A 15,894-nucleotide genomic window follows, 5' to 3' on the forward strand; every position below is an offset into this window, starting at 1 on the left:
TGGTCGTCAATTCACGAGGACAATGTGATGCGGTGCGGTGCGGCGCGGTGCGGTGCGGCGCGGTGCGGCGCGGTGCGGTGCGGTGCGGTGCGGCGCGGTGCGGCGCAGTGCGAGACGAAGTACGACGAACCGAAACGACGTAACGCGATGCGACGCGATATGGCTCGGCTCGGTTCGGCGTGCTCGATGGTACGAGTACTCGTCAGTAGTAAACACCAGCCGGTGTAGGATAGAACGATGCTAGATGATTGTGTCGCGTTACCAGGATATTCGACAAGCTGGCGTGACGCGTTGGGAGAACACTATCGTGCGGGTGCATGAGCTATATGCGTCGTTTCATGAAAGATTGCCTCCCGCGATCTGTGACCTGCTTGCGATTTGCGACTTACATCAAAGGCACACTCGCGATCAGAAAACTAAAGGGGACTACTCTCCGTGCCAGTGAATTGTCATCGCGCAAAGTCATCGACACCAAGTTGTTGGACGCAACAAATTCGTTCTTGTCGTCCTGGCGAGTTCCAAGAGAGGTGAAGATCTTGTGCTCGTATCGTGACGTAGTCGCGATCGGTCCCGCGCGGCTTCCGCCGGCAGGATTTATTATCCTTACGGGTGAGTTTCCTTGGATAAATTTTCTACTCTCGGAAATTATTGGATTTGCGCGTAGCGACGGCGATAATGACGATTGCGATTGCGACCTAAATCCGCGACGAGGAAGGCCTCGGCAGAGAGAAACATCCTTCTTCCTTAATCGATGTTTCTTTTACGTTGTGTTCTGACGAAGGAACGCAATATTTTTCCCGCTAGTCTATTGTATTGTAACGCAATTTCTCATAAACTTTATTCTGTGCTACATAAAATCCGATATCATATCCAACTCCTCTCTAACGTTTCAAATGTATTTTTTTATAATTTATATTGAAAAAATATATAAATATTGTGTATATTTTTTTGTAAATAACTTCGTATATATAACCTCTATAAGTGTTTTCAAGAATTCTAAAGATATCTCGGAAAGCTACTCCCAGAAAGAGAGAGAGAGAGAGAGAGAGAGAGAGAGAGAGAGAGAGAGAGATTTAAAGTTTAATTATTGTATGTAACATTTGGTCGCTGTGAAAGAATTAGCGCTATTCGATTAGTTTTTTAATTTTAAAAGTAGCATAATTAGTCGGAGACGTGTCATTTCGATACGCACGTGCGTCTAAGAAGAATGGCGCGAAAACATCTGGATTCGAGAACCGAGATCCTAGTTTTTCCCTTCGTCTCTGCCTTTGTTTTTTATCTAGCTGCATTCGAAGTCGAAATCTAAACATCGTTCGTATATAGTTAGCGAAATACTAAACGATTTCTCAATTTCTCGGACAGCTCGGGTTATCAATGAAAACATGAGCGTTGATAGTAAGGCGTTGAGTAAAGTAAAGAGTCTCGGTAAATAAGAGGATAATTTGTTTTCTTTTTCTTTTTAAAAAATTTTAAATACATGTTAAACACATTTTGTTGTTTTGCTTGTAATGCATTTGTTGAAACTTATCAATTTATATTGCCTATTATTGGTTCCAACCTGAAAGAAAAGAGAGCAATCTTATAATGATAAATTGATATCGTAAGTTAAGTTAAAATATTATATTTATATAGGGAAAGAATAGCAAGGCTTAAGTCACATAGTTTGAAAATCAATATCGTTTACTCCAGTTTGAAAGATGAAGAAAAGGAGTTACGAGATACAAAGAGGAAGCGAAAAAGGATTGAAAAATTTGCACGATGAATATTTCCACGTGTAATAAATGTGTGCAAATTGAACATTACATTCGTATCCGTATACTCTGCATAATATTCGTTTACTTATCGTAACATTATCGTATTTTATACATCAACTTGATACCATCGAAGCGATGGTACCAAGTTGATCGCGTTAAAGTAAAATTAACGTTTCAAACACTCCTATTGCCGCTTGGCGAATAATTTTTGGGATGTTTTACTTATGCGTAGTATAATACAAAACAAAAGCAAGTAATATTTCATTAATACATCTTATTGATATTACTTAAGCCAAATGAATCGAAAGATGAGGTGCATCGTTAATTGTGTTAATGCGTAATTGATTCGCTATTGATGTAGCGGGTTACGTAATTTCTGCAGAATTTTGCGAAAGTGTAAATAAATAAATAATTAATCTGCGACAGTCCAAATCTCAGCTCGCTTTTGGTGCGTTTGCTGCCTAATTTTGTGCGGTATAATGGCAACATTACTGATTGTACAATATTCTAGTATCATACGGTTCGCTGCAACTAGGGCAGGGTGTTAGACGATTGATTTGAGATTAATTTTAAACCTCTCTGAATTCGACTCTGACATCTCATGTAAAAATAGTTCGAAATTGTCCGAATTTTTCATTGAAATCTTTCGAATCGAATCGAATCAAGTGAGATGCCGCATAATTATAAGTGTAATTTCTTTTAGAAACCAAAAGAGAGAGGAGGAGGCGCTATCCTTGTGCTCTATCAATTGAGATTCCGTGCAAACATTTCGCCAATTCGATAGCGTGGAGTCATGATGCATGCTAATGATGATATTAGAAAATACTCTATCGATTATATACATATGTAGAAAATATTATATCGATTATATACATATGTACATACATACACAATATTAATCTCCGCCGTGTCTTCTCTCGCATGTACGCTTCTCGCTTACCTTATCTTACGCGTTAAAATCGCATCTGTTTTCGATTCCGTGCTTTAATAATCTAAACACGATATATTCCACGTTTATTGCGCACATGTTTAACGTTGTTGTGCAATCAAAGTGTTAACGATCGTCGCGTCGTTCGATCAGCGGCCTGTGTCAGTGGAACTTTTGACAGATTGATGCTCGAATAAATATTGTCAAATGAATCATTGTTCGGATTTGACTTGGGTTTTGTTTCAAGATATTTATTAAGAAAATCTTCCGCTTTGTCAAGGATCGCGATGCACGACAATAATCTCTTTTTTCTTGAAAGAGCAAACGAGATTGTATGTTGTATGTTACAATGTCGTTTCACGTACAGATACGTTTTGTCGACTGTTTTCTTATTCACGTAGAAATTAGCAGGCAAAATCACACCATTATCAATTTCATCGTTTCAAGACTGATCGGTACGCATTTCGCATACGTTACACGCATACGTTACACAGCATGCAGATACTCGGAACAGAGATAAAAGCGAAAGTACGACACAATTTATTATCTTTCTTTGAAATATATTAACGATTTCGCATAACGTTAAGAATGCACCCTGCCTGTGTCCTCGAAGTTTCAAGTATTACCGTGACCTGAAAGCGTGCGCTCGCACACCCTTTCTTTTTTATTAATAAATCGTTATTACCCGGGTAATGGCGAGCATTCTTCGCGCAACTCACTCTCATCCAGAGTCCTCACCGAACCGGCCGGAGCCTCAGGGCGACCTCAAGAGAGTCACGTGGCGAGATACCACCGAATTACCGAATTGCGAATTGAATTCCGAATGTAAACGATGCTCACCTTGGCCCACTCTTTTTCAGGTTCTCTCATTTGCGCTTTTCGACCAATAAATATGAGCAAGAGTTTTCAAACGATCTTTCCTTTTAACATAATCTACATGATCTATAAACTGTACTTTCATGTCACAAATCACGTACGAATCGATATTCGGACCGGTATCGCTATCGAGAGTTTAGTTTTTCCTTCAGCGCCAAGTTCCATCTTCAATCCTAGAGAAACGATATATCGTGTGTGCGGGTATTGCGATGCGAATCGCATAAGTGTCCTGAAAGTTTATTTCGGTCCAACTGTCCAACATTTAATACAATTTATTTTATTCAAATTTATAGTCGAATAAGCTTATTTGTAGATGAATCAATTATCTATCTATTATCTATCTATTCCTGCAATCCTAAGTGCTTGTAATGGTACATACAAGTAAGAGATGTAATTACATTATTATATACGACTATGTGAAATCATCAACAGGTGTTGGAATATCAAGGGAACAGAGAAAAGATTGCGCCATCTTTTTATTTTGTAATCGATATCATCGATAGAATAATAATTTTTATCGAACTGAGTCTATCGTTTTCACGTGTTTGCGTCAGCGTAACGTAACGTAACGTAACGTAACGTAACGAATTAGTATTCTTCTCGTAAACTTGGTCTTGGTTTTCTTTTGCTAGTTGTGACGTCCGAAAACTCACATGGAATACACATCAAATAGTTTTCGTAATTGATTCCGCATCTTAATTTCGTTCAATTTCTCCGGCACAGATCTAACATTCTCTTTTTGTTGCTTTAATATGAAAATAATACAAATAAATTGTATTCAATGTCTCTAAATTCATCGACCACTCTCTCGCAAGCCAAATAGATATTTTGAGTGCATAAGTGGCCGTGAATATTTTATCATTGGAAATGTTTTACATATTTCGGTATTAGATTGGATTTTTCTCATCGAATCGCGAAATCTGGCGATTATACAAGCGTTTACGATAAATATATATAAACATGAATATCTCACGTTGTCGATAAAAATAGCGTACTTCGATCGCATTGAGTTCAGAATAACCCATAATGAGAATTGTTAATTATTATATAATCGAAATTCATCTTTCGGAATTATTATTTCTCATTTCATCAATGATAGATTGCTTGATGGAAGTCAATACGCATCTTGGCTAGTTTATATCGTATGTTCGGGTAACGTGCAATGAGAAGCAGTTGTGTTATTTGCTGTGACATTAATTCATCATTAAACCTTTGATTTATATATTTATCTGACTTGTTGTTAGATAAATACAAAAATTAACATTTTCAGGAGGTAATTTCAGAGTACGTTTTATGTCCATTGATATATTACATTATCGAAAAAATTATTTTTAAAATTATTTTTTCTTAATAAATTTTTATCGGTCGCTTGTCGATCGTCGTGATGCGACGATTAATCAATTTTGAAAAATGAGATATACATGTGCTATTTGCTATTTTTTATATCGCTCTCCTTTTCGAAAAGGGAGATTAATTGGAAGGATATCATCATGTCAGTAATAACAATGACACAAAAATTCAAACAATTTCTCATTTATTTCTTTTTTTCCTCTCTCTCTCTCTCACACACGCACGCACGCACGCACGCACGCACGCACGCACGCACGCACGCACGCACGCACGCACGCACGCACGCACGCACGCACGCACGCACGCACGCACGCACGCACGCACGCACGCACGCACGCACGCACGCACGCACGCACGCACGCACGCACGCACGCACGCACGCACGCACGCACGCACGCACGCACGCACGCACGCACGCACGCACGCACGCACGCACGCACGCACGCACGCACGCACATCTCTTTCTCACTCATTCATTTATTCACTCTCATTCTTTACCACAATAACGAATTACTCAAAAAATCACTCGACGGTCTTCTTCTCGATGACATAACGAGATGTGTAAAATTTCCAGCAATATTGTATTTCTTTAGCTCGCGGTTTCCCAAATCAATAAAGCGACGACTTATTGATCCAGAGGATCTGTCTCTCCTTGTCTTTCTCTTTAACTCGTTTTATCTCTTTTTTCTCGAAATCGAGACTGACGCGTATTACAAAATAGATAAAAGATAGACAGACACACCTTTCGCAAGGTGTCGTTGGTGTGTCCAGAGGCCGGACAAACATAACGTTTGTCAATCTTCGAATGCGCGACTATGTTACCTGTGATAACACAGAACGATTCCGTGCTTATGTGTGATAAAATCGGAAAGGAATTGTCGAGTAACTGTACGATTTAGTTTAGATCGCGTAGAAAAGAGAATTAAGAGGGCAAATCTGCTTAGATGTTTCTCAATTTAAAGAGAAAAAAATTTAACGGCTCTTTTTCGAGTACTCTGACAAACCAGAAATAATTGATATTTTGTCTGTACCGAATCATACACTGCGATCGATCTAGTAATAAGTAATGAATCAGAAGTATCTATAAGTGCATATTTTGCACGATAATACGATACGGTAGATAATATACAATAATTTCGTGCAGTTGCATCGTGTTGCAGTCTAGTTATTATATTTCTGTGCGTATAAACATTTGGTATATTATCGTGTGAGCCATTATGTGTACTTTGTATTGTTCGCGCAAAGTATCGTACAATAATTGCCAAGTGACGTAATATATATTCTATCGCAATTATAATATCGATTAAAACGTTGGTCTCTACGTAATCGTACACACGATGGTTCGTCTTATAATAGCCTTTTATTACACACGCTTCTTGCTCCAAATTGTCGACAAGTCAGCATATCTCTGAAAGAGTATAAACATTAAATGAGCAATTTAGTATAAAAGAAACGAGACAGTGCTAGCTCAAGTACAATCATCCCGATTATCTGGGTCAACGGTATCACGTAGGGTGATTGCATCGGATTAGACCATATTTGCCCGCGTGCATCAGGATACTGTCTCTGATATCATCCGGAAAATAAAAGCTACTTATATGAGCAATAAGCAGTTATGTAAGAAGGAACATAAGTACTTGCGAACGCAAGGGAGATCACCCGCGATCACCCTGTCATACATATCTTTGCTGGATCGATCGCTTTCGCCTGGATCTTTCTCGCTTTCCATAATTGGCGAATTGACTTTCAAGTGTAAAGGACTCTCAGGATCATTGGCTTTCGAAACATTGATATTCAACCGGGATAGGCTATTTGCGTTGCTACATTATATTTTCTGATGGGCGTCGCCTATTAATGGCATCTTGATGTACATTTTTAATAGACTATTAATATTAGTGCGACATGTTTTCTAACGGCACGCTGATGGATGGAGCTTTCGCTTTGCTTGATGATACGTGTAATCGTTCGACCATGTTTTTAGAAAAATTACAAATAAAGAGTGACACTTTATTTGTAGTAATTAAATAGATTACATCGTATAATTATATCTAATTTCCTAACGCGATTACGTACGGTCCCAACGAGACATACATATATTTTGTGCTTATAATCGAAGGAAAGAAAGAGCAAAGGAGAGAATTATTGATATTCTTATTGATATTTACTACTTTTTCTTTCTTTCATCTCTATGATTTGAAGAAACTTCTCTCTCGAATTTTGCTTTTTTGGTCCCGTTTGGAGTTATTATTTCATACTATCTTCTACAGAGGTTACGGAGGTTGCATATTGGTGAAATGTTATTGAAAGATTCGCGTGGGAGGTGTGTGTGTGTGTGTGTGTGTGTGTGTGTGTGTGTGTGTGTGTGTGTGTGTGTGTGTGTGTGTGTGTGTGTGTGTGTGTGTGTGTGTGTGTGTGTGTGTGTGTGTATGTTGCATTTCTCGTAAACCATTTCTTTCTTCTTCGTGTATCTTAGAGATGAAGAATGAGCTTGTTCGATTCAAATGAAGACTCTTTTTTTAAATTATAATAATCATAAATGACTTTTCAGCGAGATAAAAAATAAATTGAATGTGTTGCTTTCCTAAAAACATAGAGCAAGTTTGAAATCTTACAAAAGCGATAGTTATAGGGATTCATCGAGATGACCTACCATTAAGCTTTGCTTGTGACGTTATACATTTTATCTAATGTCATTGACGGGCGTGCAAATTTTTTTGTAATAACTGTCTTTTCCTTTTTTTATTAGCCGAGTCATATTTTATCGTAAAATGGTTGATAAAATCTTTGATATTTTTCTGCTAATTAATAATGTCATATTGTATAATTTTTATAATTAATCGATATGATTTGGATAGCTAAAACATTTTTGTTTCATTATAATTACATTTTTATTTCAATCCCGCGCTTCGTATTAGAGAGAGATTAATGAGAGATTAAAGAATATTGTATAATTATAAAACTAATTATAGAAAACTTATGCGAAGATAATTTCATGTTGATGACAACATAGGAATGAAAATTAGGAACGTGATGTGGAATGCGTGGTTTAAATTTAATGAAATGAAAATTGCTGGAAAGCTTCAAATATGAACTACGACGATCTCAAGAAAAGATGACGACTGCGATGATACTCGGTACTTACAATGCGCAGTATCTTAAAAAAGATGAGAGATTGGATTATAATAATCCGTAATAAATAAAATTTAATACATTTAATGCATTATAATAATCCGGACTACATAATGCAATTATATATTGATCGATACGATAATAATTCGGAAATGAAATGAAACTTTACTGTAGATTAAATGAAACATTGTCTAGCGTTTTGCGAACGCGAATTTGTGTATACTACGATACAGCAGTTATAATCAATTACTTTGAATCGAGATTAGTATTAGTAGGTTAATTTTTTCGTATCTGCATTATAATCATGCATTAATTCATCTGTTCGCGCGATTTGTTTTCTCTTTGCTTCATCTTTTCGATCCATTATTATGGATTTTCATCAGTAAGATACAAATTCTATAGTCGTCAAATGGCATAGTGTGCATATTATACTCTCGAGTACTCACTAAATACGCATGCGAATAAAAGTTTTCTATATATATATATATATATATATATATATATATATATATATATATATTTTCGGGCGTGAGATTCAGCCGGAAAATTCTCTGGCCCGGCGCCAACGGCCAGTCTTCAAGTCTTCGGCTCGACATAGGCAGACTGTTCATCTATCTACGAGGTCTTCTTTCTCAACGTGAATCTAGGATTTATAATTGAAAGCCATTAATCTGCTTAATAAATATTTAATTTGTTTAATATCACTGTTACACCAATACTATTGTATACTTCATCTGGATCGGATCACTTTTTTCAAGAAATTTTTTAAATGTAACTAAAAAGATAAGGAATCAGAATATTTTAAGTACAATTTTATTATAAATTCAAGAAATGTTGTACTGTCAAAATTGGCAGGCGATTTAATAGAAAAATATAATATCGGTTCTTGAGCCATTATCGTTTATTAAGAAATTTAATTTAATTTAATTTACGTTAATTTGATTTCCTTATTCATCTCCCCCCACTTTTTTTTACGAACGCTGCATGAATCTCTCGATACTTGTCTCTCGTTCAAATAGAAACTAACGGAGATGGAGGGCGAATGTGATCTGTAAATTCTGCAAATTAACTCATATCATAGGTGACCTTACCACTTAAATTGCAGAAAGAGATTCGCCGGTAGTAAAGATTAGCGTTAAACATCCTTGTCTCTTCTCGCAAATGACGATTTTTATTTTTACATTATCGTATCATGTATCACTCGTAATTGAGCTCGTATTTGACGATAGGTCTTAGGGAACGATATTTTCGATATACGTACATGTATCACGTGTCGATTAATATAATACATATTGCTATTTTCATTATCGAGACATATTTGCAGGTGCACGTTGTTTGGAGCGAAAAGAATTTCGGCTGATGGCAAACGTGTCGTATGCACACGATACGCGTATAGTTGCGTCGTACACTTGACTGATCGTATTTTAATAACGTTGATGTATGCGCGAATATAACAAACACGTAGTGCGCACATATGTCGGATCTTTCAGTAGTACCTATAATCCGATATGAACAATCGTTCGTATCGGATCATCATCATCATTTATCACCTATCATTGTTGGGAACCATAATCGTAGGATCAAACTTCATACTTTCTGTGATGCGTACAGATATATGTATCTGTAATGCGATTAAAAGGAAACGAAATTCTCGCGATTGGCCATTGGAGAAACATAACATGCGGCATTTGCAATGGGTGCAAATGTATGTTTCGATACGTAAAGATATAGAAAAGAATTCTAGAGTTTTCGAGACATTTTTACGTGTAAGATATAAAGTGTAAGTTTCGAGTTTTTATAAAGAATGATAAAATGAGAAAAGACGAGATGAAGAGAAGAGATTTGTGAGACTGAATAAAGGCGCAATCTTAAGTACAGTTAACCGCTCCTATCTCACGAGAAAGACACGATGCCGAATCGCGATTAAACGAACACTCGCGAGTGTGACTCTTGAGTCAAGATCTATTACGCGCTGTACGCCTGATTGTACCCTTTCTTACCTTGTACGCCTGATTACTCGGTAACAACCGCTATGTTTGTCTATAATACACGTATGCGGCTTTTATCACGATATTCAAGAGAATTATGCGACGACTGCATTTATGACAACAATACACGCACGTCACTTTATTATCATGAACGATATTATTTAGCGTATTTATGAAATGTATAATCGTGTTCAAGCGCAGTTGAAAAAGTTGTAAAGTTGGCTACCAATCGCAATTGTCGTTTGTTCGCTAGCAAAGATAGGACTATTTGATCTTGTAGAAATCGACCGATTAAAACGCGCTTATGACGCGCTCGCGAGAAAAATGCGAGCGGAATCTAAAACCTGTGGATCCGAAACGCTGCGCGTCGGATGGCTGGATGATAGGGAAGGGGAATGATCGAATGGGAGAACGATTTCTTCGATGAAAGAGTCGCCCGAGTCGTTCGAGAAAAATGATGTAGACGAGAAACGAATTTCGTTTTCCAGCGGCGAGGACGACAAGGCGACAATAGTGGAAACTAAGGTCGATCGCGCGAGGATAACAGCTGGCAGGAAGCTGAGGTTAGCGAAGTGTCATCACGCGTCACGCCGGGGTGGTGGGTCTATGGGGGGCTCCGCCCCAGCGGCCCCCCTGCTCGACTCCAACCGGCAACTGCCGGAACGGCGGTGCCATCCTGGCACGGGCCAAGACCGCCCCGCTTCCGGTACCACCGTCCAAACGGATGAAGAGCCCTTCCAACATCATGAGGCAGTCCAGCCTCACGAAACTCGGCTCCATGATCAACACTGCTGTCAACAAACGTGCCGGTGAGTACGAGTTCATTTCTCACATCTCATCTCGTGTAGCATTAGCGTTTCTCGCGTGCATTCGCATGCACTCGCACCGCTCACGCACGCACGCGCATACAACACACACACACACACACACACACACACACGCACGCACGCACGCACGCACGCACGCACGCACGCACGCACGCACGCACGCACGCACGCACGCACGCACGCACGCACGCACGCACGCACGCACGCACGCACGCACGCACGCACGCACGCACGCACGCACGCACGCACGCATGCACACACCACTCTTGTTGTTTTAATTGAGAAATTTTATGAAGATATGGGTACTTTATGGGTATTTTATGAAGATATAGAATATGGATTATTTCTGTCATTTTCCTCGTCGAAATACAGTACTGGAATCTGTAGATGGAATCTGTGTTGTGACAGACATAGGCACAGGAGAAAAGAAGATACGTGGATAATATAACGACTCGCCGGTCATAGACACGAGTCTGTAGTCTATGTCTGTGCTTGGGATACTTGCCTTTTATAAAACGAATAAAGCCTTATATAAAAAATGTAGAGAAATCACATTTATAATATATGTAATTATAATTCTTTAAGCGGCGTTTATACAATGTTATATAGTTGATAGACTATTAAGATTATTAATTTTCTTTAATATACATATATACACGCGTTAAAGCGATCTCCAGCTATCTCGAAACAAGCTATGCATCGTTCTCCTTCGCGTTGATCCAAATTCAATCAATTAAAAGATAGTATAGAAAGAGAGATCCGTGCTCATACGATACGAAGATAAAAGGAATTTTATTCCATAATCTCTGTCCAATATATGTCGATAGATTTTCCTTTCTATGTTCGTAGAATGTCACCATTGACATAACTGAGGTCATCGGTATAACTCGATATAACTGTGTGCAACAGAAAATAAATTACTTACAATTTCAACTCAAAGCAGTACGTGTTTTTCGCGGGACACGACGCGCCTGTCGACATATCTAAGCGCATACGGCGAATCTTTTCGCATCACGTTTATCTATAATCATCTATAGTCATCGTTTATAACACTATATAGAATTGCTTATTATTGTGCTCTTTAATGAATATCGAAGCTTTGCGTATAAAAAACCTGTACATGCCTTTTGTCCCTAAATACGCTCTTAAAAATCTTTAACGTAAAAATTGTCATGTTGCACATTAGCTTGATCCGTTACATGAGCAATTCTGTTACTTGGATCTTTTGTCAGAAAAACTATATTGCGCTTTAATCGAACAAATTTAGTATCAACCCCTTTGAGTCGAATTAGTTTTCGTTTGAGCAAATCTATCAATATTACCTTCTTATTCTTTTTGTCCTTCATCAACGCAAATTTGTTAGCATCAAATAATAGAGCAGGACTTTATTACGCGCGTATTATCTTTAATTAATATAAACTTTTAAATGCTCTTTCTAATAAAATTTTGAATTTCTTTCATGTTGTATCTGTATTTATTAAAACTCTTGGAAATATATATACATTTTTTCAAAGAACTATACGTGTCGTACTTTATACAAAAAATATTTAATCATGACCACTTATGAATACCAGCCAATATCCAATATTCTTTAACTTAATAAATTGTTTCATGAGAGAGAGAGAGATTTAAATATTATACTGTCAGATGTCAGCGATAAACAGAATATACATTTAACAATATATAATCTATTTTTCTTTATTATTCTTTCTTTTCTGGTCATTGGCTTGTATGACCAATTTTTATTTTACCTAACCTATATAGCATAAGCTTTACAGTTATAGTGCAACAATATTGTTGCAATGTTACTGCAGTATAACTGCATGATGTGTTCTGTATGGGAAATCGTCTGCCGTATATAACATGTCTCTGATACAGAAATATCAAAGAAGGAATCTTCTTTTAATCAATAAAAAAAGAAAATAAGCTTCGAGATTTATCGCCCAAGGTTCGTTTCGTTGGAAAGATTTCATATTTGGCGGCCGAGTTTGGAGTAAACATTCCCTGGAATCGACATCGCGCGATGAGAAATCGAGACTCGTCACAATTCGACACAATTGTTGTGCGGAAAGACTCGGGTGTCGCGGTTGTCGCGATTGTCGATTCTATACGATTGTATGAGGATATATTTGCCAGATCGCGTGTGTATTGGAAGAAACGCCGTCGCCGTTACCGTCGCCGTCGATCCGAATCAAAATATGGTTCGTTACGTGGTGGCCAAGCGGAAGGAAGAGAAGAACACGGACACCGTTTGCGCTGATCACAATTACTTCCGTGAGTACCGAACCAAAATTTCTGGCTCGGATAATTCTCAACGAATCTCTCATTTGCAAACTAAAAGAAACGGTTCGCTTATATACTACCCAAAAGTTAAAGTTAAATTTCTAATTTCTAGTTCAATCTAGTTAAACGCAATTTGCAGATTCGCGTACGCCTGTCGCACACGCCTGTGCATGTTTGTGCACGACAGACGTATAATATCCAAATCGTCCAAGTCACAGTTATTTTAGAAGATATCGATGGGGACGTAAGTGTTGAAATCGTAGCGCGGAGATGCAATCTCGTTAGTACGGATGTATTAACGTGGTGACTCTAATATGTTTGGCAAAGCGAGTTTTGCTGTCGTGGCTTAATCCAGGCTCGTTCGCGTCCAGGCCTTCGTCTTAGCCTAATGGCTCTCACGTACTTGGTACCAGTTTGAGTCTCGCTTGGCGTTTTGCCTTGGGGAAAATCATCCGCCGATCGATTAACCGATAAACCACCTTTGACTCTGTGGATGAATCGTCATCGGTGATTAGCCTCTTCTGATTGAAAAATGGATCGGTCGGAGTGCCGCATGTCTAATACATCATTCGCGAATTTGCGAAGGGATGCGAATTCGCCGCTGTTTTCTTCCCTCGAAGAGTTGCACGACAAATTAACGGAGCTCCTAGGTAAATCTTTCAACATTGTGAAAGCTCTTAAAGATCTCGCACCAACTCGAGACGATTATCTACATTGCACGATCATGACGCCAAGTTTTCTCTTTGGTCGAGACGACCTCTCTCTCCTTGGAATAGTAGTGTACTAACAAATATCAAACATCGCGTCGCGTCGCGTCGCGTCGCGTCGCGTCGCGTCGCGTTGCGTCGTGGGCACACACCAGCTGATGCCACGCGCTGCTGGATCACTCCATGTAACTCCATGTCACTTTTGCCAAATTATCTCTGTTTTGGCGGGCAAAAACTTTGTTATTATGTCGAGCTAGGTCATTTGTAATTGGGAGCTGCCTTTAGGAGTCAGCCAATTATCTTGGCTGATTATGTCATCGTAAGAAGGAAAAAATTGACAATAGAAATACCGTATGAAATAATGAGGAATCATTTAACTCGTAACTACGAGACGTTATCAAATTGTATATAAATTGTATATAAATGAAAAGAATTGTATACAAATGAAAATAATTATTGAGAAAGGAGAATTCTTGAGATAAACAGCGATTGTGTGCGACAGTGGGGCGAATCGTGAATCGCGGGTAAAAGCATTGCGAATTATTCGACGCATTTTCCTGGCCAGGAGAAAGAGACAAAAGTGTTCTAGTGTTCTAGCATTCGCTAAAGTGTTTCATTTGATAAAAGAGGACATGTATCCCTTTCCTACATTACTATTTTGAATTATTATGTATATAAAATCATATCATTCTGAAATAATTGCGCGTTTCAAACTCTCTTGCTGAAACATTTATTCATTCGATCCTTAATCTTGATCCTTTTATCGTCACTAAAATATTCGTTTGTATTGTAGGGTATTGGTATTTCTATTATCAATGAATTTTTTCGCGACTTTGATCTCGCTATTATCACGTCTGTTACGATACGCGCGATAGTTTACCGGATTGTGAGTCAATTTTGTGTTAAAATATAATCGTCTCTCGTGTCCGATTGTAAATAATTGTGAAGAGAAAGCGAAAAAAAAGAGGCAACGACGCGACGACCAGATGATGATTCCGTGAAACGATACGGCTAACGGCTAATGACAATAAGTCGAGCTCTCGTTCAAAGTTGCCGCGTTACATGCGCATTCGCGCGCTTTCGTTTAGCCTCGTTCATTCTCGTCCATTCTCGTCCTTCTTCGGGAACACGTTCGCGCAAACTCCGCGCGTCATCGAGCACCGCGTGTAAGATGGTGGTTACCACGGAGGTAGCGAAACCTGACTGCGCAGTGACGTCACGCCGTAGTCGTGTTGTGCGGCTATGCGCCTGTGAACTTCCGCCATTGAGAGCAGCCGTGTTGCACCGAAAACGCTTTATGGCACAGTGGTTGGTCGAAAATATGTGACAGAGGATCTGTGGCGCACGGCTCGAATCTCGCGTGTTTTTCGCGTAGCGAACGATCTCCTCGTCGCCGGCGTGGTGCCGCGCGCTCGCGTGGGTGCGCGGACGTATCCTGCTGCCCGAGAGTGCGTACGCTCGCCCCTACTTTGGACCCCGCACCGGGAGTAAACGCGCGCGAGTCAACACGTTCCGCTTACGTATTCTCCCTCGTGTGTCGCGTCGAGATGGCCGGTAAGTAGTGCTCCAGCTATCGCGGCTCTCTTGCTCAAGCCGGTGCATATACAACGCATATACGGCGCGTATACGGCGTGTATACCGTGTAGACGCATCTCCACGCGTACACACCGTCGACTACGACGCGCGCTCTTGCTGCTCTTGCTCCCGCTCTTGCTTCTTCGTTTCTTCGTCTCTTCATCTCTTCGTCTCCTCGCTTCGCCTCGCCTCACCTCGTCGCGAACCTTGACGAGGCGAACCTTGACCCAGATTAGAGACACGAGAGTCTGATCGTTGGTGGATCGTCGCGACGCGATTCGAGTCGCGCACCGTCTCTTCGCCCGCTGATCTTCGCTGGTCCTCACTGATCGTCGCGGCTCTTTTCGCGTAGTAGTAACGCATTCCTCGCGCTTGTACTCCGAATTCTCTTCGTACGCGTGGGGTAGAGGGGAGAGGAGGGGCAAGACACTTATGTGCCCGTCGCCGGTGACGGCGACGACAGCGGTGACGACGACA

The 15,894-nt window shown here is 39.6% G+C and overlaps 1 protein-coding gene across 3 annotated transcripts in view; it reads left to right on the top strand.

Annotated features, from left to right (window-relative positions):
- The window catches only part of tws (protein phosphatase 2 regulatory subunit tws), a 22,889-nt gene continuing 6,995 nt past the window's right edge, over nucleotides 1–15,894 (top strand). The window contains exons 1-2 of one of the 3 annotated variants that reach the window (XM_089079554.1): nucleotides 1–609; nucleotides 10,514–10,834. In XM_089079554.1, the coding sequence (XP_088935680.1) occupies nucleotides 10,750–10,834 (85 nt within the window). In that variant the 5' untranslated portion in view covers nucleotides 1–609; nucleotides 10,514–10,749. Of the gene's footprint in view, nucleotides 610–10,513; nucleotides 10,835–12,788; nucleotides 13,127–15,036; nucleotides 15,397–15,894 lie in introns of those variants that run through there. The other 2 variants (XM_089079553.1, XM_089079556.1) reach the window with 2 other exon arrangements.

Source organism: Pogonomyrmex barbatus, unplaced genomic scaffold (genome assembly GCF_055798465.1).
Source record: "Pogonomyrmex barbatus isolate J1 unplaced genomic scaffold, ASM5579846v1 scaffold3, whole genome shotgun sequence".
NCBI classification, from domain to species: domain Eukaryota; kingdom Metazoa; phylum Arthropoda; class Insecta; order Hymenoptera; family Formicidae; genus Pogonomyrmex; species Pogonomyrmex barbatus.